At 36.7% G+C, this 25,000-nt stretch overlaps 1 protein-coding gene across 5 annotated transcripts in view; it reads right to left on the bottom strand.

The window, feature by feature from the left end:
• Positions 1–25,000, bottom strand: part of AP3B1 (adaptor related protein complex 3 subunit beta 1) — a 171,790-nt gene that overhangs the window by 19,122 nt on the left and 127,668 nt on the right. For 4 of the 5 annotated variants that reach the window (XM_075725902.1, XM_075725903.1, XM_075725904.1 and 1 more), the window contains 2 exons: positions 14,573–14,804; positions 11,424–11,508 (listed from right to left, as the gene is read on the bottom strand). In XM_075725902.1, the coding sequence (XP_075582017.1) occupies positions 11,424–11,508; positions 14,573–14,804 (317 nt within the window). Of the gene's footprint in view, positions 1–1,939; positions 1,968–11,423; positions 11,509–14,572; positions 14,805–25,000 lie in introns of those variants that run through there. The other variant, XM_075725906.1, reaches the window with a different exon arrangement.

Below are 25,000 nucleotides of genomic sequence, written 5' to 3'. Positions count from 1 at the left end.
GAAAAATGTAACTTTTACTCATATTACTGTTTATTTGTAACCTATAAGGCATCACACTCAAAATTAAATGCTTGCAAAGGTGTCCGGGTTTTGGCTGGGATAGAGTTAATTTTCTTCCTAGTAGCAGGCATGGTGCTGTGTTTTGGATTTAGGATGAGAATAATGCTGATAACACGCTGATGTTCTAGTTGTTGCTAAGTACTGCTCATGCTAGTCAGGGACTTTTCAGCTTCCCATGCTCTGCCAGGTGCACAAGAAACTGGGAGGGGGCACAGCCAGAAGAGTTGACCCAAACTGACCAAAGGGCTATTCCATACCATATGACGTCATGCTCAGTATAGAAACTGGGGGGGTTGGCTGGGGAGCAGCGATCGCTGCTCGGGAACTGTCTGGGTATCGGTCGGCAGGTGGTGAGCAATCGCATTGTGCATCACTTGCTTTGTATATTATTATTATCATTATCATTATTATATTGCTATTATTATCATTACCATTCTACTTATTTCAATTTACTTATTTCAATTATTAAACAGTTCTTATCTCAACCCAGGAGTGTTTCTCACTCCTACTCCTCTGATTCTCTCCCCCATCCCATCGGGGTAGGGGGAGTGAGCGAGTGGCTGCGTGGTGCTTAGTTGCTGGCTGGGGCTAAACCACGACAAGAGGACAAATTATTATGCATTTTGCAATTCCTTTAAAAGAAGTGTTATTCACAAATTCTGTCATCAGCAACAGCTGTGCCAGAAATAGGGCTAAACCTAGGAAAGGTATAATTTCAGGCAAAAAGAATTATTGTTATCTGAAAAAAACCCAAACAAAGCAAACAATAAATTTGGGAGTAAAAAAGGACTATCTTTGATCACTTCAATTGCGCAACATTTTGTGTAATTAAACAAAACCACACAGCATATTGGTTGACGTAAAAGCGCACTGGAAAATAGCAGAATTTGAGGCAATTTTCATAATGGCAGAGAGTTACAAAAATTACTATCAGTAGTAGCATGCTACTGTCAAATGCTATAGATTCCTCCTTAAGAAATAAATACCATACAGTGAACTTGCTCTCCCTATCCATTAAATTCTCTTGAGTTTCCAACTATCTCATTTTGGAGTTCTCCAAGTCTACAGAAACTCAAGATACATCCACTCTGCTATGTCTGACTGACTATACCGTAAAGGATTTGGCTAGCAATTCAGGATCAGTACATCCAGCCAGAATCTTTGCATAATGCTTTGAGGCATGAGAAATTTTTAGAAAAGAACACTTCTTTTTTTTTTTTGCCGATGTACCAAATAGTCAATACATATTGATTGCTGATATGCCTCAGATATCCTACTTAAATATAATGATACAATCATTAGAATGGAAAACACATTTCATCAATTAATATCCTTGGTACTTAAATTAACCTCAAATGTGTTACTGATTTTTTATAACTCCGCAACTTCAAAATTCTGAAATAAGATAGACTGATAGAAAAAACAGCACTAGACCAATAATATAGAAAACATATGTGTCTCCCTCCTAAAGATGTAAGATAAGCCACCTGAAAACAGGAAAGCATTTTATGGTCCTATTACTTAAAATTTGAATACTTACCATAATTACCCAACTTCACAAGCAAATGCTTAGGAACTAGTACATTCTTACTTTCTGACTTTTGACGTGTTATAGTTATGCTTATGGATGCAATCTCAAGTATGGGCTTTTCAAAGAAAATTCAGCATTAATGCAAACTTTGTTGAAAACTTATTTAGTAAACATACAGTGAAACAATCCTTTCAAACCTGGGTAGTATTTCCCTCACAAAGAATCATTTATGAAGTGCTGCTTTTAAAAATTTGCTTAGCTAACAAATTCTCACTTTTTTTCCCCTACACTCCTTTAAATACCATCCAATACCTCTAAAGTCATTAGCATACCAAAAGAGCAGGGATTGTTTGACTGGCTGGCCTGATCAAGTGCTCTGTAAAATAAGAAAGTAATACTTTTTTCTTTAATTTTTCTTTTGAAAAAATCTTAAGAGCTGAAGAAAGGGTCTTTAATCAACTGCATCATAACTTTTTGCTATTTATCTATACTACCTGGACTATGTGACTGAAGCTTTTAACAATACCTTAATTGGTATTGTTCAACTGATCATTCAACCAATGTTATCTTTCATATTTAAGCAAGATGTGCACTACATAATTCAGCATAAAACAGATGAACAGTTTTGTGTACAATGATTCATGTCCTACATTGACTGGACATGCCATTTGTACATAAACTTGACTTAAAACATCAATGATAAGAATGCTTTGAAATGCTTGTAACAGTCTTCACAATAGGAAGAAATAAAAGCATGAGCATAGCTTGGGTTTTATATGGCTGTAACTGCTTGAGAGGACCACTTGACACTTCTGCTGTTAACAAACATTCCACTTCCCTTTCCCCTAGTGATTAAAAAGCTAATAGATATTCTTTGATAAACCATGAACCCTTCATAGTCTGCAAGCAGAAATTCTGATTGCTAGTTGTTCTTCAAAAGCACTTTGTTCTTAATTTCACTTTAGCCAGCATCTGGTTTACTTTGCATTACTTTAATTTCAGTGTACTTCAATAAATTTATTTTTCAGCCAGAGAAAATCATCCTCCCTTTTATCATTCTCTTTATCACACACTTTAGAGGCTAAATATACAGCTTTTGTTTATTGATCTGCATCTCTTTATTACATCTTTATATCAGAGATCTAGTAATATCTAATTTAAAAAAAAGTAATTTCATAGTTCCATAAAACCATAGAACAATTCAGGTCAGAATGAGCGTCTGGAAATCACCTGGTCCTACTCCTGCTCCACCCAGGGCCACCTTAGTTCACATTGCTCAGAGCCTCACCCATTTGAGCTCTGACTATCTCCAAAGGTGGAGATTTCATTAGATATCTAATGGATAAGTTTAATAATAAAATTGAGTCTTTCAGTACAACTACATAATTTCCCCCAATACATAGTAAACTAAATTCCAGTGTATTTAACTTATTTATTTTTACTTTGAATACTATAATTAATACAAATGATGTTTAAACAAAAAATTGCAGAAGTGGTTTGAAGCTTGAACATTAACATTCTAGGATCTGGTAGACAATTGGTTCAAGCTGCACCGAAACATCTCTTGGGTGGTGTTGCTCTAACTTTCCTGGAAGATAAAGCTGAAGAAGCTTATCAGCAAAAAAGCAAAGTTTCTCAAGTCAACAAAACATAACTGGCTTTAGATTTCAAAAATTAAAGATTGCATTTACTGGTATTAGCAATTGCAATTGATAAGTTACATCCTTAGTGGAACATATATGCTTAATGAGAAGTCTGCAGAAGGAAGCTCTAAAAGAATCAAATAGGGATGTCCGAGAACAGTACCTTGCCACTAGTTCACAAAATCTGTTTTGTATGTAATTGTGAACCTAAGGGCAAATAATGTTAGAAATCATTACTCTTACTGCTGCCTTAATAACTATTAAACTGTATATATTGTATTTCTGAAAGACTTACACCACTTTCATGACGTAATTCCAAGGATCACATGAATTTATCCTTTGATGTACCCAATTAAGATGTACAAATGAGAGATGATAATGCTCCCACAGGAACACAGGGAGACCTACCGTCTCTGTGATAAATGACACTGCAAGACTAATATTCAATCCTTTAGAAGATGCACAGTTTTAACTTTTCTTCAGATGGCTGAAGTGGGAGCAGCTAGCACCATTTTCCTTATTCCCTCTCTCTTCCCTCAACTTTTTTTTTTTAAGGATTGGTTCCAAAGGGTTCCTGGGAAAGAAGTTCTCTGCCATAACAAAAGACTTGAAGACAATGATGGCAACATCTTTTTTAAAACTAATACAAACAATATTACCCCTTGTGAATGAGTTCTTACAAGATTCCATAATGGCAGTCTTTAAAGTCTTAATTTTCAGAGCTTTTTAAAAATTATTATTCTAATAAAAGGCTGGGGAATATTCTTCTTGCTATTTACATTACTCTTTTTTGTTTCACTTCTAGTAGCTGCTTGACCCAGAATACATCTATCCAAAACCAGCTCACTGTTTTTGTTTTATATACAAAGAAATCTCCACAGATGATAAAAAAAAAAAAATGAAAGAGGAAAAGCAACACACTAGATTCCTGCAACACATGGAATGGAGAAGTCTAGGAGACTTTGCTCATAGTCTTGCTGAAGAAAGGAAAAGACAGCATCCTGTTTTTACAAGAAAAAAGGCCGGGGTGATAGAAGAAATTAGATTAGTTGTTCACGCCCTGACCTGCTTCTTCCAGGTCAGTCACCTATCTTGATATAATTGCTTTCTGGAATTGGGCCAACTGACTACTTTAGAGTAATGAAGTAAAGAGAAAAGTACCAGATTGCTTGTCTTAATATGCAACATCTGTAAACAACTTCATGATCTGCTAACAAAGCACTAGGGAAGGAAACAGCAAGAAACAAGTGAAAATGCAAGTGACAGTGATGTGAAGACAGTCCTGCATCTCTAACATTAGCTTTTAATATATTCCATAACATATTCTACTGCATAATTTTAATCAGATGCTTTTGTGCAAGCATCTACACTTGAATGCATGCTTGCACTCGATACAAATACTGACTGCTACCCAACTGGTCCTCTTCATTTACTCCTCTTTGCAGGTAGAAGTTCTGCTTGGGAAGATTCCTACATCAATGCAGAGTGAGGTAAGAGAATTTCATGCTGCAAAAAATCTCTTACTTGGAAAACAAAAATTAGAGCAAAAGCTTTTATGATAAGGTGGAACCTGCAGACAGCAGATTGAGCAAGGTTTTCAAATCTCATTCATGGAATTTACTCAATTTAAGAAAATGCTAGATTATTGCTGCTACACCAACCTCTTCTGGAATAATCAGCAAAATGTGCTCTTCATACAGTCCAGGGCAGATAAGGTAAAGAGTCAGCTTTCTTTTCTATCAGCATAACAACAGTAGAAAAGTATGTATGGGGTCCCAGCTCTTCTAATAACACTGGGACATAGGAAATGCCAATATAAGGTAACTAGCCAATGCTATAAAAACCTCTGTCACGTGTCACATTATTTTCCCATGATCTCATTATTCTGAGCAAGAATGGAAGGCATAGAAGTTGTTGCTTTCATTCCATTTCTCTTTCTTCTTGGGAGCTCTGATTGTACTCTTTGCACTTAAACTTTAAGAAAACTAGGGAAGAGATGCATGGCTGTGGTTCTTTCACGGCTTCGGGAACAGCTAAGAGCATTTGGAAAGAGGGTATGAAAAGAATAGGGAAGAAGAGGTAAGAACAAGCTTCCTTCTCCAGCTCTCAATGTTGTAAAGAGGACATCTCCCCTTCACCTTGAATCACTCACCAGACACCTACAAGAAGCTGAAGATTAGCCTACTAGGTTTTACAAATGCAGACAGGGATCCTAAATGCTAAACACATGTACACAAAATAGGATAAGGGCATGTATATGCTGTAACCCTCTGCCTCTGTAACCTTCCTCGCCTTTCTTCTCTAGGGATTCAAATGTCTTCATTCCAAGGATCCAAGGCCAAATTGTGACATGGCAAAGCTCCCAAATCTTTGTTCAGACATCTAAGGAAACTGGTAAGCTGTGAGAAAGTCCTGAGAATATCTGAAAAGTAGAGACATGCAAGATAATAAAGATAAAATAAGAGAGAGTGGTAAGATTGTTAAGACGGTGATTAGTAGGGCCTCAAGGATTCAAGAGAAAACACACCGATGTGGAAATATATAAAATATGACAAGGGGAAAAAAAAAATCCACGGTCAGTGGAATACTGCATTCAGTCTGTAACATCAAGGATCCATTCCAACCTTTCCTGTGCTCACTGATGCCTACCTGCCTAGCAAAGACTGAGGTGTCTTACTGGGATGGTGAATATACTAATGCTTAACTAGGATTCAACAAGTTACCAGACTACCTTGCATGTGAGTTAGCCAATAACAAATTGCTTTATACTTCTAAGTTGTATATAGCCTGCTTGCAGAATCTGAACAAAGTAACCCAAAAAGAAACAGAATCTTTTAAAGGATAACAAAAATCTTTTAAAAGACTAACTTCCTCCATTTACTCCTCTTTAACTTTCTGCTTGAGAGGCATTATTGTGCAGACCACCAGTGTGGCTGAAGTAGCGTGCCTCTGCAAGCAGATGGCACAAGAAAAATAGCAATGAAGAGATGTTCTCCTTACGAGTACATAGTGTGAGCATCCTAATACACATTCTAAATAAACGCATTAGGCACAGTTTTCAAGTTAAGGCGTTTCACCTCTTTTTAATTAGATGTGTCATCTTGGTAAGCTTTGCTTAATAAAAACAGTATTTACATGGGAGTTCTTTCAAAGCTCAGCCCTTTGAACCTCTCTCTATAATGCAGTTTCTCCTTCATTGTCCTTGATTTGTACAACAAATTCAGAAAGAGATCTAAATATTTTATTACTCGTTAGTTTTTTTCTTTATACAGTTTCTATTTATTGAACCACTAGTACAACAGCACATCCCCAAGCAGAAAGATAGTGTTTGCTATGCAAAACACACAGTCCATGATTGGCATCTAAGACCAATTGATCTACCCATTACCACTAACTCCCTACCCCCACAAGCCTTACTACAAAGCTATTGATTTAAACACTGCCGATCGGTTTCCATTTTCTGATTTTGGGCAGGCCAATTAAGAAAGTGAGTAATTGTGATTACACTGCTTCAGGATCAATTACATTTGATGCAAGACAAAGTGCTCCTCTTAGAACAACGTAAAGAAAATGATTATGATCAGGAACACTTTACTGCTGAACATGCTCCTAAAAAAAATGCAAAATAACTGACAATGTATTTCATAAAGATATGTTATGAGGAAATACAAGAATATCGACACCTTTGTGTGCACAGTATTTCAACTACATTTTGACAAACTTCTTCAAGTCATTCTTCCTTTTGGATAAAAGCTTATTAAGAAGTATGACAAGTTAAAAAGGCTGCAGCTGAGTTCTCTGAGACATTGCCCCCCAAAAAATCACACTGCACAATTTCTTCAACAGTATTGAACATCAGTAGGATTTTGAATAATACATGCTTTAACAGTAAAATAGCAAATTTAATGCAAAGAACATTTTACCTATTTTTATACTATTTTCTAAGAACTAGTGTCAAAAAGACAAGGCCTTATCAATTAGCAAAGGAACAAAGTAAGCAATTCCTAGTCTTAATTTAATTTTAAACTTAGCTTGAGCTTTGTCATTGGACTCACATTGTCCAAATCATTAAAATGAATACACCACTGAGGTCTGAGGCAAATCTATTTACAGTGATGTTACTCATAGTCTGGTTGGTGTTCAGGAATATTGATCTGTCTTGTTTGTCTAATAGGAAAATAATAAACAATTACTAGGCAATGTTGGAGAAAGTAATCAGTTTTTATATATCACTAATACAGCAGACCTCCCAAAACATAAAGGTGATGATCTGCATAAAATCAATGTGTTATGCTACATTGCTTATCCTCATCACTGCAAAGATTCTTAGCAATAAATGGTATAAGTTTGGAATCAAATCATTAGTATAGTGAAAATATGTACTTGAAAGAAAAATATCTTCTCTATTTAAAAAAGAATGTTCCTGCTTGATAAACTGAGCATATTTTGTTTAAAAAACCCGCAAAAATATATTTAGGGAAAGAGAGCCTATCATTTTGAAGCAATTATGAAATTGCATTGCCTAGAAGGGAACTTCCCTTCCCAAACCAGACCTAGCATCAGGCAACAGTTCAAAGCTGTTTCCAAATTCCAGCAAATAGCATACAGACCAGCTACAACAATGTGATGCGTGTAAACTACATGCTGCAGACATCTTGCTGGAGGTACTAACATCTTTAAATGTGCATCCATTGTACAGGAACAGGTTTAAGGAGTGGGAGGGGAAAAAAAGCAGTGGTTCTTTTGGAGTCACTTGGGTATACCACTGCTATTAAGATATTCCTGCTATCTTTAATAACCTGTACGTTGCACAAGCTGTGTGTAGTAGTAGCATGCTAAAATTTCTACAGTATTCAAGAAAAGGGTACAGAACTTTCTCAAAGGGCTTCCCCTAAACTGGAATGTGGCAATGTGAATTATTCAATATCCTTTTTTGTGCAGAAAATAGAAAGTAGCGTTTCTTGCAAAAAAAAAGGTCTAAAAACATTATTTCATAGAATCACAGAATGCTTTGGGTTGGAAGGGACCTTTAGAGATCATCTAGCCCCCCCCCCCCCCCCCCCCCCCCCAGTGAGCAGGGACAGTTTTACCGAGATCAGGTTGCTCAGAGCCCCATCCAACCTGACCTTGCATGTTTCTAGGGATGGGGCCTCCACTACCTCTCTGGGCAACCTGTTCCAGTGCTTCACCACCCTCATTGTAAAAAAATTTCTTCCTTATATCCAGTCTAAATCTATCCTCTTTCAGTTTAAAACCATTTCTCCTTGTCCTGTCACAACAGGCCTTGCTAAAAAGATTGTCCCCATCCTTCCTGCAGGCTCCCTTTAAGTACTGAAAGGCTGCAATAAGGTCTCCCTGCAGCCTTCTCTTCTCTCTCGGCTGAACAACCCCAACTGTTTCAGCCTGTCCTTGCAGGAGAGGTGCTCCAGCCATGGGATCCTTTTTGTGGCCTCCTCTGGCCCCACTCCAACAGGTCCATGTCCTTCTTGTGCTGAGGGCCCCAGAGCTGGACGCAGTGCTCCAGGTGGGGTCTCACCAGAGCAGAGTAGAGAGGCAGAATCACCTCCCTTGACCTGCTGGCCATGCCCAGGATACGGTTGGCTTTCTGGGCTGCAAGCGCACATTGTTGGCTCATGTCCAGCTTTTCATCTACCAGTATCCCCAAGTCCATCTCCGCAGGGCAGCTCCCAATCCCTTCATCCCCCAGCCTGTGTTGATATCGGGGGTTGTCCCAACCCAGGTGCAGGACCTTGCACTTGGCCTTGTTGAACCTCATGAGGTTCACACAGGCCCACCTCTCCAGCTTGTCCAGGTCCCTTTGGATGAAATCTCATCCTCCTGGTGTGTCAACTGCACCACTCAGGTTGGTGTCACCTGAAAATTTGCTGAGAGTACACTCAATTCCACTGTCTGTGTCATTGATGAAGCTACTAAATAGTACTGGTCACAATACAGACCTCTGAGGGACACCACTTGTCACCGGTCTCCATGTGGACATCGAGCCATTGACCACAACCCTCTGGATGCGACCATCCAGCCAATTCCTTATCCATCGAACAGTCCACCCATCAAACCCATATCTCTCCAATTTAGAGAGAGGGATGTTGTGGGGGACTGTGTCGAACGCTTTACAGAAATCCAAGTAGATGACATCCATTGCTTTTCCCTTGTCCACGGATGCAGTCACTCCTTCATAGAAAGCCACTAGGTTGGTCAGGCAGGACTTGCCCTTGGTGAAGCCGTGCTGGCTGTCTCGAATCACCTCCCTGTCCTCCATGTGCTTGAGCATAGCTTCTAGGAGGATCTGTTCCATGATCTTCCCAGGCACAGAGGTGAGGCTGACAGTCCCCAGGGTCCTCCTTTCTACCCTGCTTAAAAATGGGTGCAATGTTTCCCTTTTTCCATTCACTGGGGACTTCACCTGACTGCCGTGACTTTTCAAATATCATATCAGTCAACTGCTTCAGGACTCTGGGATACGTCTCATCAGGTCCCACAGACTTATGTACATTCAAGTTCCTCAGGTGGTCTCAAACCTGATCTTCCCTTACAGTGGGAGGGGCTTTATCCCCCTGGTCCCCATCTTGTGGTCCATCGACTCGGGAGGGGTGAAGAGAGAGGTTGCTGGTGAAGACTTACGCAAAAAAGTCGCTGAGTACCTCAGCCTTCTCGTCTGTTGATACCAGGTCGCCATTCTTGCTCATCGGCGGGGTACGCTTTCTTTAACCTTCCTTTTTTGGTTGACATACCTGTAGAAGTCCTTCTTGTTATTCTTTACATCCCTTGCCAAATTCAGCTCCAGCCGTGCCTTGGCCTTCCTGAACCCATCCCTACACAACTGGGCAGCTCCCCTGTACTCTTCCCAGGACACCTGTCCCTGCTTCCACTGCCTGTGCCATTCCCTCTTACTCTTTAGTTTGACCAGCATGTCTCGACTCAGCCATGCTGGTCTCTCCCCTTCCTTGCCTGATTTCTTACACCTGGGGACTGAGAACTCTTGTGCTCTATGGAAGGTGTCCTTAAAGATCTGCCAGCTCTGTTCCGTTCCCCTGTCCCTGAGGACCGTTTCCCAGGTGGTCCTTCTGACTAACTCCTTGAAGAGCGGGCATTTTGCTCTCCTAAAATTTAGGGTCCTGACTATTCCAAAATATGTGGGGAAAAAAAAAAAGAATTGTGCAGATCTATTTAGAGCCCTTGCATAGTTTTAAAGACTATCTAAGCCTGAATAGCTCTTAAAAGAAGGTGTCTAGCTTTCCCCCATCTGTTCATTCCTGATGTTTGGACACTGCTACCCTACATTTTCCCTGGTTCCAAATGCTAGGTAATAACAGAGTTCTCACGGGGTGACCAGGTTCCTTGATAGCCTAGAATGCAACAGGAACTCATACAAAGGAGGATCTTGAACATGCCAATAATGACCATAAAAAGCATAAATCAAGTATATAAGACAAAATCTAGTTGGCCAGCCAGTTACTTGTTTTCATTCTCTCTCTAATCATTTAAAAGAACCTACAGCATAAGGAATAAGCTTCTTTGGCCAGCAAATTTTGGGGTTGGTTTCACGCAGTCATGTTACACAGATCACAAACAGCCGTAATAAGTATAGAGAGTATGAGATAGTAAAATTGCTCACAATATGTGCTTTTTTGATTTGCGATTTCTTACAAGGAAGAACACACGCAAAACAGCAGACTAGTCAGACCTGACAGCTCCCTTCAAGGTGGTGTTATTAAGAAGAATCCCAAGAAGAGGGGGAAAAAATAAAAATAAAGTTCAGGAACAGAGAAGTAATCCTGAATTGGAAGAGGAGTTCATGCTTCTACTCAGTATCATTTAGACCAAGGGAAAAACAGGACCTCCCAAACACAACCTGTCAAAGAGTTTTTGAACTTATACATGTGACTTCAAACCTGGATTTGAGCTTACCATCAAATCTGTGTTTTTAGAAGCAAGTGTTAAAAAAATATGGAAGACTGAAGAAAATTGCTAATCCTTATAATAGTAAAACTGAACACTAATTATGTCTTATTTCTCAAAAAACATCTTGGGTATACATCATATTGTGAACTGTTGTTCAATTCTTTAAATATTTAACAAACAGCAAGTTTGCAATGGCCAAGTAAACTTTCAATATACACTACTTTTGCCTTCCAAGAGCAAAAAATTACCCTCCCTCCCCAAGAACTCACCATAGCTGGAAACTGGCAGTCTGAGTAGAATCACAGAAGTCAATACCCATTGAAACGGTAATGGATCCTGCAGGCTCAAGGCACTCTACATGAAAACATTTTGAACAGGTAAAGTACACATACAAAGCAACAGAAGATCCCAGATGCAAACCCCCAAACTTCACATAATTAGAAAACCTGTGTTTAAAAAAAAAAAAGCTCCATAAAAAAGAGGCAATACTTGCTGTTTTATTTCAAGTAGGTATCACCCAAATGTCACACTTCGGTATTTAAGTGTCTTGGACTCCCCCACCCCACAGTTAGTGCACATGAAATGTTGCCATTTCAATCTTACAGCCCTGCCATCAACAAAATAAGGATATGTATTAGAAAAGCTAGGAAAATTATTTACAGAAAAAAAAATATATTGAAGTTACATCCTTTTACTTGTGTACAGATACAGCACTGAGATTTCATTTTCAATAACACCAGTTTGCAAATTTAGTTAATATATAGTAAACCACAACAAATATTAATAAAATTTACATTACTAAAGGCAGTAATGGAAAAAGAGCCAAACTTAAAACATTTCATAATTAGTGTGGTTTACTTATTTCTCAATATCCCAATTGCATTAGTTATGGCAGGGAGCAGAAAGATTATGAACCCAAAATGGAAGATAATTTTTGCTTTATAAGCAGTGCAGACTGAGGCACTGCTCAAATTAAGGCATCAAGACACATGCTCATTCTTAGTTTCTTGGCTGTATCACCATACTGTTTCCTCAATGTTGTAGAGATGAGGCTTTGTTTTGTAGGAAGAGCTCGTTCTTTACATAAGTAGGAGGTATCAAAAACAAGTATTGGAGCAGAGTTTGACTTCTCATGATTACAAGAAAGAAAACCTAAAAGCACAATTAAAAGAGAGGAATTCAAATAAAAATGACTGGGCAGGCATAAAAATGTCTAATTTCCAGTTTATTCATTAATGTATCTGATGCTTTTCAGGAATTGAAGAGTAGGCAGCTGCTTCATGACAAAAGGAAACAAAATTTAACTGTATCAGGATTTAAGTTCTGAAAAATATGGAAAACGTGGAGATGATGCAGTTACACAAAGACTGAACTAATGCTAGGGAAAGAATAGAAAACTAAGTATTTCAAGAAAAGAAGTCTGTAAAGCATCAAAAGATTACAGGCTCCAGCTCAAATTCAGACTAAACTTCACCAAAGTCTTTGAGTATAATGTTTTCAAACACGGCTTCAAAGGCACCTAGCCAACAAGAAAATACTGTGTACAGGGACTTCAATGAAATAATTTGGCCCATTTATACTGGCAAGATCAGGACAATTGCCAACAGTAATTGCAATAATGGAGGCAAAACTAGACTTATACTCCAGTAGGAATACCTGTCTACACTGACACTTCTGTTGGTTCTGCTGGGCAAATTATAGGATGTGTTTTCCAAATGCTGGAAACACAAAAGGTAATAAGAAGAACAGAGCATATAAACTGAGTTCTAGATAATGTGACAAAGAATACAGAAAATTTGCATTCATGCAAGAAAAGCAACATTTCTGGAAGGAACTACAGATGATACATAGCTTATTTTCTGCAGAAAAAAACAACAGCTTCACAGGGAAGATACCACAATAATGTCTGTCTTGGGGAAATAAATACTTTAAAGGGTAGGATTGTGTTTTTGGAACTCCAGAAACCTGAACTGGATAACTTATTAATTCCAGACTTTTTCATGTTTTTTACGTGAGAGAAGTGAATGCTACTGTTCACTGACTCTTATTATGAGTACAGTATCTCCTGATCTGATTTATAGTATTACTAGTTTTCTACTTGTAAGCCTCTGTGACTTTATTTCTTTGAATGTTTAAAGGGAGGGATATAAAATTAGGCTGATGGCCAAAACTACCTTGAAATCAGAACTCTGTACTGAACAGTTCACTTAACACAAAAATTAATATCTTTCCTAAAAGTAACTGTCTTGATCAAGTATGCATCATTATCAAAATGCAAATGGTTCCAAAATTTTAACTGAAATAAACTGTAGCATTGTACAATTGCTTTTGTAGCTATTTGCTGTAAATCTGTATAGCCTTTCAAATGTTAAAAAAATAAGTATTTCAATAGCATACAGCAATTTAATACCAAACATCTTTTTAACTACTGAAATCCTTACTTCACTGTTGTGCTTTAAGAACTTGTTTCTGTATTTTTCTAATGTGATATGGATTCACATAGTAATGTAAGTCATTAAAAGACAAGAAACGTATCAAGTACAGGAGCTTGTGTCAAAAAGGAGCATGCCTGTTCTTTCCATTTATAATATGAAATAGAGACACTTTTGTTCCTTCTGACTATACTACCATGTCCTAAACAAAGAACTGCTGAGAAAAGAAAGCAGGTTGTGTGCACAGGTACTACCCTTGAATAAAAGTTGCTATGATCTGTGTGCTTTCTCAGGTTTTCTACTCTTTTCCACTAACAGAAATTTAGCAAAAAAACATCCCGATAAGAAGGTAGAAAGTAAAACAATTTAGGTTAGGACTGACTACAGCATTGCTTTCTACCTAGTCTAAGAGCCACACTTGGTGGAAGTATGGTAGACGCAAACTAGACTAGAACACACACTTCCATTCCACTGCCAAAAGCTCACAAGGGAAACAACGAGAAAGCTGTGAGCCACCAAACTAAATAATACATCTACAAATATTCTTTAAAGCTTGGAAAGAAAATAATTGTGAATATATAAATCAAAACCTCATTCTTAATAGTAGCCTGTTATAGCCATTCTGGACTAAGGCTGTAAGAGAACTAAAGTCTGTGGGGAGAATGAAAAATTTTATTATATCAACTGGAATTGATATAATTGATATTTGAAAAAGCAGGTAAGCTTTCAGGTATGGAAGTTCTGATCTAAGGAGTTGTTTTCAAAGTCAAATACAAGTAGGGGAAAGCTGAATTAAATTTTTGTTAAAATCAGATTATCTAAGAAAAGATAGTTGCATGAGTGTGTATGTATACATACATACATATGTATATATGTGTATACACACATACATATGAGCATATGTATGACTATGCAAAAACACTTTCCTATATTTAAAGTTTTGTAAAAGATTAAGAATCTGTATTTTTAAGACAGGATACAATTACCTATTGGATTAAACTCATGCATCCTCATGCCTGGAGGTAATTTCTTCTCCCCAATGTGAATATTCTCTATCTTCTGATCAGTTGTATTTGTTACTGTCACTTGCACAGATACCATACAATCACCAAAAATGCCTGGCTGTCTTGAGAAGTGATAATGAGCTGCTAATCCTTTTCCACTCATTCGATGAAGCAGTTCATGTGTTTTTGTTGGCACAGAAACTTGGGTAGTGACCTGTTAAGTACAAAACAACAGTTGGTGAATGGCATAAGCAAAGAACAGATAAAATGACAATTAAATATTGCACTTTTCACTCAGCTAGAGCACCTGCTTTCTAGTCAGAATCTTAGTGAACTAGAAACATGTAAGGACATACTCAAATCCATAAACAAATTGAAGTAATAGATATCAGATAACAGAGCCCAAAAAGAATATTTCTGGTGCTGAGAACAAGCAGCTTTACCTTTGTATTTGTGTCACTTACCATTATAAAAATGTTTTCAATATTTTAACTCTACAGTTATCCATTAAATTAATAGAGTTAAAATAATTACTTTGTTTCTGACATGAAGCCTCCCTCCATTCTATGCATCAGAACTCAAGGGTGACTGCAAGCCCACTGTGTACTGTGAAAGTATAGTGAGAAATTGTCTTCCCCTTCTCTTAAAACCACAAAAAATGTTGCCTAACAATTACACCAGTCAAATACTAAAACCAGTTGTATAGAGCAGAAAGATGTTGCCACTGTTTTAATAGTCTTGCTGCCACAAGCAGTAAGAGAAATCCCAAGGATGTTTGGGTCCATTCTATCCTGAAGAAGTAGCATGAATAAAAGACATTCAGTGTGCAAACAAATTCCCAGAAGATACTGCTGAGAAGGAAACCTGTAATCATGAGCTAAAAAGTAAGGAATATGCACAAAACTGCAGAAAAGTGAATTTGAATTCTTTAAACAAGTTTTAAGGAAAGGCTAGGAAATTACATGAAAAGTAACACCACACAAACAGAACACACAGGTTGAAAAAGTCAAATGCTCAGCACAAAAATCCCATTTGTCTGATCAATGCACTATGAGCTACTAAACCTTATAGTATATCTGTTAGATAGATCTGTTTATCTGTTTCCCCTGATGAATGTCCATCTTCTCTTGCCCTGCCCATAGCCCTGAATGTGTAACTAAGTGAAACAGACAACTGCAAATAGCAGGATGTTCAGGACTCCAGGCAGCTAAGCAAGGAGAATGGACTTTTATCTTCCCTTCCCTACAAAACTCTTAGAGGTTGCCACATTTTCCTGACTGCCACATTTAACATCCAGGGGCTGATCTAAAGACTTAGTGAACAACTCCAGTAATATGGGAAGTTGATAACAGCTGGGATTTAAACCCACAGGTGTTACAGAAATGGGAGAGTATCTGGAAAACATAAGGCAGTAGAGAATCCTGCTGAAAAACTTTAGAAGTTAGCAAGCACATTACAAACTTGATCTTCATCTCTGAGCACCAGTTTCTGAACTGGAAAGCCAGGCTAGTAATATCCATCACCTCAACTGAGTATCTGTAAAGATCAACTAATAAATATTTAGAAGTGTGAGCACTACATAGGTGAAAGCTGAAGAAAACTACATGAGGAACTGAGTGAGTTTGTATTCAGAGGTGGCTTTGGAAGGTGCATTAAGTTTCATGCATATCAGACTGCATGAAGAATGAATAATGAAGGAAAAAAGGCAGAAAGGCTTCCCATCCCCTCAAAACTCAACCACTATGTGACTGTAATTAGAACAACATATACAAGATGTGATCAAGCAAATACCTCTGCAAAAAATTCCACAACAGATTTCACTTTCAACTTTACCTAGTGTTTCTTTCTCTAATACACAAAAACTCTGGTATCAGTATTTTTAGAAACAAATTAATGATCTACCAGTAACCTTCAGTGTGAAGGCTAAAGGCAGTTTCAGAATATGTCTGAACTGAGGAAACTCCACAACCTCAACTTCAAATCTGTACAATTTATTAATACTTTTAAAGTAAATTGGTGAAGTTCAGACATTTTCTTCTCCCTAAAAAGATAATGTAGTGTTCTCAGGGACAACATTTTTAGTTTTCCTGTATGATCAGAAGAAAATACAGCTATTTACAATAGAACACATAGCCAAATATTTAAATTTCTGGCCCTTTTCAAATAATAGTAGTAATACCACTTGAGGAATACAGCACCATATTTTTAAATGGAGTAATTTTTTCCAGTCCAACTACTAATCTTTGACAAGCATGAAAATATCTATTAATTTTGTCCAAGAACACAACTCAGTGAAATTTTGCAAAACACATAATGACCAGATATCTTTTTACTCCAATGCCATTTTATGTGCATAAATACATGATACGATTAGGCTTACTTTTATGTAACTTGTCTTTAAATCATATTTATAAAATAATGACACCTGTGACATCACATTACCAGATTTCCAGCTAATGTAAAGTGAATGGAAAAAGTAGAATTGTATGGACCTTCACAGTTCCTCAAAACTCAAAACGTCTTTGAATACTAAAACCAAACTTTAATAGAATAATACTCTGCTTAGGCTTCTAGAAGTAAATTACAAGGTCAAACTCTCAAAAAACAACTCAGTTGTTAGGAAATAAGAAAGGAGGTACTTCAAATATTAAATATCTTATTGGTACATACACAGAAAGAGACAATAGCAGTAAGAGGTTATTAGCAGAGTCACACTAGCACCTGTTACTTAAACCATTGCTGAACTAATGAATAAAACTTAAGTTTTCAGTTGTAATTTAAATCTTATTTTTAAGTTTAAGCTTAGCCTTTAACTTTTAACATTTAATTCGAGCTGGACGTGCATAATAGAAAAGTTATTTCATTAAATGCTTCACCCATTTTTCATTAACAAGCTTAGGAAATGTGTTTTATTCATGTTAAAACAAGTATTTTGAAGTACATTAGCTTCTCTGTGTTAACATATAGCTGCTTTTATTAATACTGTTTACTAATAGGAATGAAAACATAAAAAGTTAGTAGTCAGAAGCCCAACAGGTAAATACATATGCATACACATACAGCAAAAATCCCTCACTATGATTAAATTGTAACGCTGACTCAAATTTTACTGAAATCTTCCTCTAATTTTTAGAGATTTTAATCTATGCCCCTTCCAGCATTATTTCTCGTGCTTCAGGCATAATTTCACTCGTGAGTCCATTCACTTTCATTTTCAATATACTATACAGAGCAACAGACATGCAAAGGACAGGCAAACATAATGACATTACGTTTGAACCATCTTCCTTCCTGTAGAACATGAAACTTGTCAGTTGCATTTAACATGGCAGTACTAGAAATAAGTAAAATGTATATATGCTGAACAAAGGAATTTAGTTCTGGAAAATGAGAACTCAAGCCCTCTACTTGCTAGCAAGGGTTTTGAGCTGGCAAAGGTTGTTGTGACTGTAATGCAGTCTATTTAACAGTTGCATCAGTCTGGCAAACGGGTTTTTTGTTTTAATTCTAAAATTTTTAATGGCTGTAACTGCAATACTTAAAGAAACCCGCAAGGCAGATACCTGCAGTCACTCTGGGATTAAAATAATCCTCCAAAGAGTTAATAGAACAAGAAGCATCTAGTAACCAGGAGATAATCCCCTACAAATCTTACACAGCATATGTTTAAATAATAGAAGTCGTTTGTGTACCTTTGGATGGTTTATGAAAATAACCAATCAATTCTGCAGACACAACATTATTTCTAAAGGAAATCTATGTGACTCATGATGCCTGCAGATACACAGAGACAAACCACACATATTTTATCAGTTTATTACAGTAAGCAAATAAGCGTGGAATGAGAGTGCACATAACTGTCTACTTAATGCTTACTGAAACATTTATAAGAGCTGTTATCTCCCTAATAACAGACAGACAGTGTGCAATTTTAGAGAGGAGAAAAGCTTCATATTTTTTAACACTTCACTAAAAAGTAACTGAAGAGTGTAAAATGAAAAATACTCTGTGCAGTTAGCTGGTAATGGACCATATTATCAACTCAAGTTAGATTTATAGGATACAAACTAGTCACTAATAGTTATTTTATGACATAGCGTGTCTGCTTTTTTTGGGTGAAGATTATTAAGATTAAACTTGCAAAACTACTTTTTTTTTATACAGCTGTTTAGAATGACAGGAATAAAAACATTAAAATATAGACTGTCCTCCCACCCCATTTTGACTGAAAGCCACCATGAATTAAAAGTCAGTGTAGGGATTCCACAGTGATATCATATGGGAACACTACCTTGGTACGAGTCAGACTGGCCCCCATGCCAACTACACATGTTGAAAGATGATCCATCACCCTAAAAGAAGCTGTAAATATTTTTAAACTACTTTTTATATAAGCACAGGAAGGGCAACATTAGGATTTTGCCTTAAAAGTCCCCCACTCATTAACCATGTAAAGGGAAAAATGCAAGATCACTGACAGTAGTTTTGACTTTATCACAACAGAGCTGACTAGTTACAAACCACTGAATCCTCTGCATGTGAACATGCTTCTTTTTGCCAGCTCAGTAAGTCCGTAATAACTAAGTTTAAGGTTTTTTTTTTTAAACTGTTTTCCATAATTATTTAAAATAACAAGCACTACAGGGTTTATTAAACCTACTACAGAAAACAGAGCTGGACAGCCTTCCCTGTATGAAGTATTATAATTATTATAATTATAATTATTATTAAGCACAAAATTACGTCTGTTGTCTCTTTTCTTTTGTATTTGTTCCTTAGCTCAATAATGCTGTAATAATAAACATAGATTAATTTTTGATCCTTATTCAGAAATGTATATATGTTTGACTAAAACATATATTATTGGAAAAAAAGAGTTGCTTCCAAGAATGATGATAATTATAGTTCTATTCCTCTAAATTACATTGTGTTAAAGCGGTGGACTGAATCATTTAATCTAAGTAGCCCTTCTACTGCCCTCCTATTGGCAATATCCATGACATAATCCAAGAATGACCTACTGAGCTGTGCGAGCTATATCCTCTCTTACACTCACGGTAAGGCTATGCTCCAGTAACTCTGCAACAGCTAAGAGGAGAAGGGCTATCATGTAGCCCAGCCACATTTACATGATCTTTCAACTGAAGCTATAAGAGCAACTTAACTATAATTTTATAGTATTAGGAGAAAGATGGAAAACCAGGCAAACAAAGGAAAGACAACTACTGGCAGGAAACAGTATATTCATGATCTTTTGCTCCATTACCAGTTACATATTACTCGTAGTCACAAGGCAGCATCTTCCTTATATAGCTCTCACAAAAATAAAGAATTCATAATTCATAAAAAGATATAATAAAAAGCAAACAAAGAATTGCAGAAAGAATGTCAAAATCCTACTCTGCATTATTTCAAGAGGCTGTAGCAAACCCCAACATGCTAATATGGACTGCCAAACTAAGGACAGCACCCCTCTGATGGGTGTGGGGAAACAAAACAAGCAAGCAAGCAAGCTCATATTTTCTGCAGTCTAGAAAAGTAACAGGATACCACGACTCAATTTGGGCTAATTTATCTAGACATAGAGACACCTGAGGACAACATTTCAAATTCTGGAAAAGACTAAAAATAACTTTCCACCAAAGGCACATTTAACTGCTGTACATCTACTAAACACCTTCTAAAAGCCATGTCTGCTAGGAAGTCCTTCAATTTCTAATACATCCTAACTCCTTTCTTTTTGCATTGTCACCAACTTTTAGGCTCTACACTTCCCTAAATGATTAATATGTCAATGAGGCTAATTGAAAATTAGCATATTAATGCTCATCTCTTTAAAAGAGTATTGGTTTCAGACAATTTCAGGCATTAGAAAGTGAGTTCCAAAAATTCATACTGAATGGCAACATTGATAAAATAATACTTTTGCCTCTAAAAACTTGCAAAGAAAATAAAAATAAAAAAAAAAAACCCAAACAAAAACCCTCCCATTGATTTTTAAATCACAAAGATTACTCTCAAACAAAAGAGCACTTTTATTATGCCACCCACACACTACCTCTGGTAAGGCTGCCAAAATGAATCCTTTTCTCTGCCTTTTTCTTACTCCAACATTTGTACAGTCTCAAATAGGTACAAAATCATCCTTTCAAAGGGTAGTGTGTTCAAGGTAATCTGTGAATCTAGAGATTATCGAAGTCTTCCGTAATATTAAATTATCCCTTTTCTAATATTTATGTCCCTTAGATTTTTCAATGGTTCTCTTAAAATATAACCAACTAGACAGATTTCCAGTAACTCTGTATCAATAAAAAGTATTGCTCTTAGAGCATAAAAATGACTACATGATATAAAGGAACAAGAATTAGGCCTTAACCTGGATTTCTTGAACAGCAGAAAACTCTATTAATCCCATACCAGATTAATGAAGCACATTTAAAACTGAGTGTGCGCTTGTTTTGTACTTCATGTGTAACTGCGGGCCAGTGAGATAGATTGAATTTCACATGTATCATAGAACTTAAAGCTTTGTATTACAACAACACATGGTTTTGTTTGAGATTTGACATCTTTCCTTCTGCTGAGCATAATGCATCACATGAATAACCCAATGAAAATATTAGTGAAATCTTTTAAAAAGCTATGCAAGAAAGAATTTCAATAACAACAAAATGGGAATATTCTAATGATTAAGTCAGGGTTATTACACAAACATGAAGGCAAGGGCTGAACTCAGTGTCATAATCATGGGCCACAAACCTTGGTATAAATTCACAAGTGCATATTCTTCCCCATAGGGTACTCTGGAATCACCAGTGGACTATGAAAAGGGCTTAAACAGATACTAAGGGAGAATTTTATTTCAACTGCATTTGCAGAAAATTCCTACACTCAAGGGCTTAAACTGTATCCCAGTCCAGGTTTCAACTTCTAAAATAACGGTGACCAAATCAAATGGTGAACTTTGTGCATGGGAAACTTCGATTTATTATCATTTTGTCCTATGTATGCTTCTATGAAGTGAAAAGCAGGCAGTCTGGTGGCTGATGCATGTGTGTGACTTTCATCAAGCAGCATGGTATTTTAAACTCCTTTGCAATAGTCATTAGGTGTTTCAAGGGAAAGGCATTCTCCCAGTATACAAACACGTAAATTACTTCAATTTAGTGATTCAACCCTTCCACTGGCCACATAACAGGAAAGTGTGAGGATTACCTGATGTAGCTTAAGAGTTAGAAAAACAGAGTAAGGTGGCAGCTTCACCTTGCATCCTAATTATGAATTTGAAATAGTGGACGCCACCCAGAGGGATTAATATAGATTTTGGCATTGAGTCTAAATGACTTCAAAGAAGTTCGTACAAATGGTTTCTAATATATTATTTTGATTTTGGCAAACAGCCAGTACTCTAGAGACCTCTAAAGTGAAAACATACTGAACCCTACTGGCTATAATGTATAATTTTACAGTTAGGGTTATACTATAACAACTTCTGTATATTGGTTTCTTCCAACAGAAGCACCTAGTTCAAACCTTCCCCCAGAAAAGCGCCTCTTTTGTCAGGTTAAGTGTATGATATAAGTTGAAACACTGACTACACAGTATTACCTACAGGCCAAAGTGAACTTAGCCTGTAATGTGCTATATTTGAAATCTAGCACAGATATTTATGAATGCTAAAATGTAAATTACATCTTTGCCAGCTTAACACAACTATATTTGAATCTTGGGCATTGTATTTTTGTTAAAGAATGCAACATGTTGTTTTGGCTTCTATCAGGATGATCTTCATGCACAGTAACCCACCTGCAAGGACAAAAATCCATAATCGGCACTGAACCCATTGCACATACACATCTATATTAGCACCTCCTCAATGTAGGTGTAGAATCTCTGCATGTACTGGGATACATCTCTTATACATGATATTGATGTGCCAATTTTTCCCAAGTTTTATTTCATTTTACACATAATGTTCTAAGCTGAAAAAATCCATATTTCTTAGTTTGCGAAAATTACAGTTGACCTAACTGAGACCATTGCTAAAATACAGCTTTTCCATGTTGTGTTTTTCTTAAGCTTTGCTTTTTGGCCTTAAAAAGAAAGGAAAAAAAACCCCCAATTTTGTTAAGAGACAAAGAGCTTTATTTATAACCAGTTACCTTCAGTTTCTTTGTTTAAATTCAAAAGCACACTTCTTTTTTTGTATTCCGAAAAAAAAAAATTGTGGCATCAAATGACTAATTCAGCCTCCAGGAGGACACTTCTTTTCACACTCATTAAGAAGAAATGACACTCAATCCCAGCCACATGCAGCTCAGAGTAATGTAAGCAACAACATGCACAGCATATTGCAAACAAAAAACCTCACCCTATGGATATCTCTAATAAAGGCTTGACTGTATAGACACAGATCCTGAATGTAAGTGTGCTGCTTTACACAGTAGCTGCAGCCATAGTTAAGTCCCTCAGTTGACAACTGAAGGCAAATTAGGCACGTAATTTTTTCTCATCTATTTTTGAAATTACCTTGGTACTAACTAATATAGAGTATTTCTGCTACTATCTAAATCATCCAAAGATTGTCAGTCAACTAAGCACAAACATAGCAGCAGGGACACTGTGACAATGACCGTTTATTAAAACTCATTCCATTTTACAGCAACTTCTAATACACAAATGTGTTTAATAATAGTTGAAATTTATGATTTATGTAGTAAGCATATATTCTGATGCTGGTGTTACAAAGCTCCTTCAGTGGAAACAGTAAAATGATTTTTGTATATTTTTCATAAAAATATTCTAAACTAGTCATAGTAAAAATCTGTACACAAACCTTATTTTAGAGCCATGAATTCCTAAACTCCACTCTACAATTAAAAGATCTATTTTACAGCTCTTACAAATGTACCTTTCCCCAATTCTTCTGGCATCTTCAAATCAAGAACACAGATACTAAGGACTAGAAACACCAAGTGACACTGTATGCAGCCATATAAAAATGGAAACATTTCCTAATCCAAGTGAACAAAAGTTTAAAATGAAAACTTTCATCAACTGCACAGTAACCAAAACTAATTCAGGAAGATTCTAGAACTGCTTGTTTAGTTTTAATATGTCAAGACATTGTTCAACAAGTCATTAGAAGAAAAGCACGCAAAAATAAAGTTAAAGTCTGCCACTAAAGTGAGTTTTTAAAACTCATCTCTCTGATGATACTGTATTTAATCACACCATTGTTTGACAGCCTTTGAAAGAATCTGTGTCTCCAATATCCTCTAGAGTCCATCACATAAGAGGACTGAAAACATTTCTAAATGATGCTGGCGTGAGAAAACTGTGGCACATCACTTACCAACTCTTTAAAAACCTTAACACGGGTTTGGAGGGGGGCAATGGAGGGTATCCCACCTTCTTGCAACTGTTAGTAAGAGCTTTTAGAGCACATCAAAAAACATCTGTCTTGACATCATTTAAAAGATTCTAAGTCACCTTTAACAACTGCAACGTCCTTGCCTTTCATTTATTTTGTACTGCTAGCCTGCAAGTCATGTGGCAACATAATACTGGTCCAGGGCAGCAATAACAGCAGTAACACCTCTCAACAAGTTGAGTTAGGCCCATGCACAGCTTTTACTTTCAATGACAAAATATTTATTTTCCCAAACAAATTTTAAGTTATTCTTAACATTTTGGGACAAAATCTCCATATTATTTGAATATCAGGTGTTTCATTCCATGCGATGATGACTCTTCAAGTAAAAGTGACAAGATGGAGTCTTACATGCATTAACCAAGACTTGGTTACTTAGTTTTTCAAATATGCCAAGCTAAAAACCCACCACCACCAAAGTTTCAGAAATCAAGACGTTATGTCAGCTACAAAGCATTTACTCCTATTTTCATCTACATTTAACAAGTATTTAATTTCAAGGCTTACAGACCCTCAGGATGGTTAGATATATGTGGAACCAAGTTATAGCACAAATTTTGATCCTGATCAGCAAAGTATCTTCCGGTGAAATCTTAGGCTTCCCTTTACATTGCTCTGAAGTTCTGCTTTTTGTGCAATCCAAGCTTCAGTTAAGCACAGAGCAATCAAGAAAAAAGGTGAACAAAAGCAACTTATGTCCATCGTAACATCCGTATATGTGAAATAATTATCTGTATTCACAAGCAGTGATTCATATGCTTAGAAGAGCTTTGAGACCTCATCATCACTGCATACTGAAATCCATAAGCTGTCCCCCTCTGAGAGAGAAGGGGAGCTTCAATAAGGAGTTTTCAGCAGATTCTCTATAAATTCTAAGTTCTGAGTGAAGAAGTAAAAAAAATCTGTTTCTTCATTTGGAATTAGCAGAATATGCCAATAAACATGCTGATAAAGATATAGAACGACATAATTTAAAA

The sequence above is a fragment of the Pelecanus crispus genome, chromosome Z (assembly GCF_030463565.1).
Source record: "Pelecanus crispus isolate bPelCri1 chromosome Z, bPelCri1.pri, whole genome shotgun sequence".
NCBI classification, from domain to species: Eukaryota; Metazoa; Chordata; class Aves; order Pelecaniformes; family Pelecanidae; genus Pelecanus; species Pelecanus crispus.
This window is presented reverse-complemented; position numbering and strand designations above follow the sequence as displayed.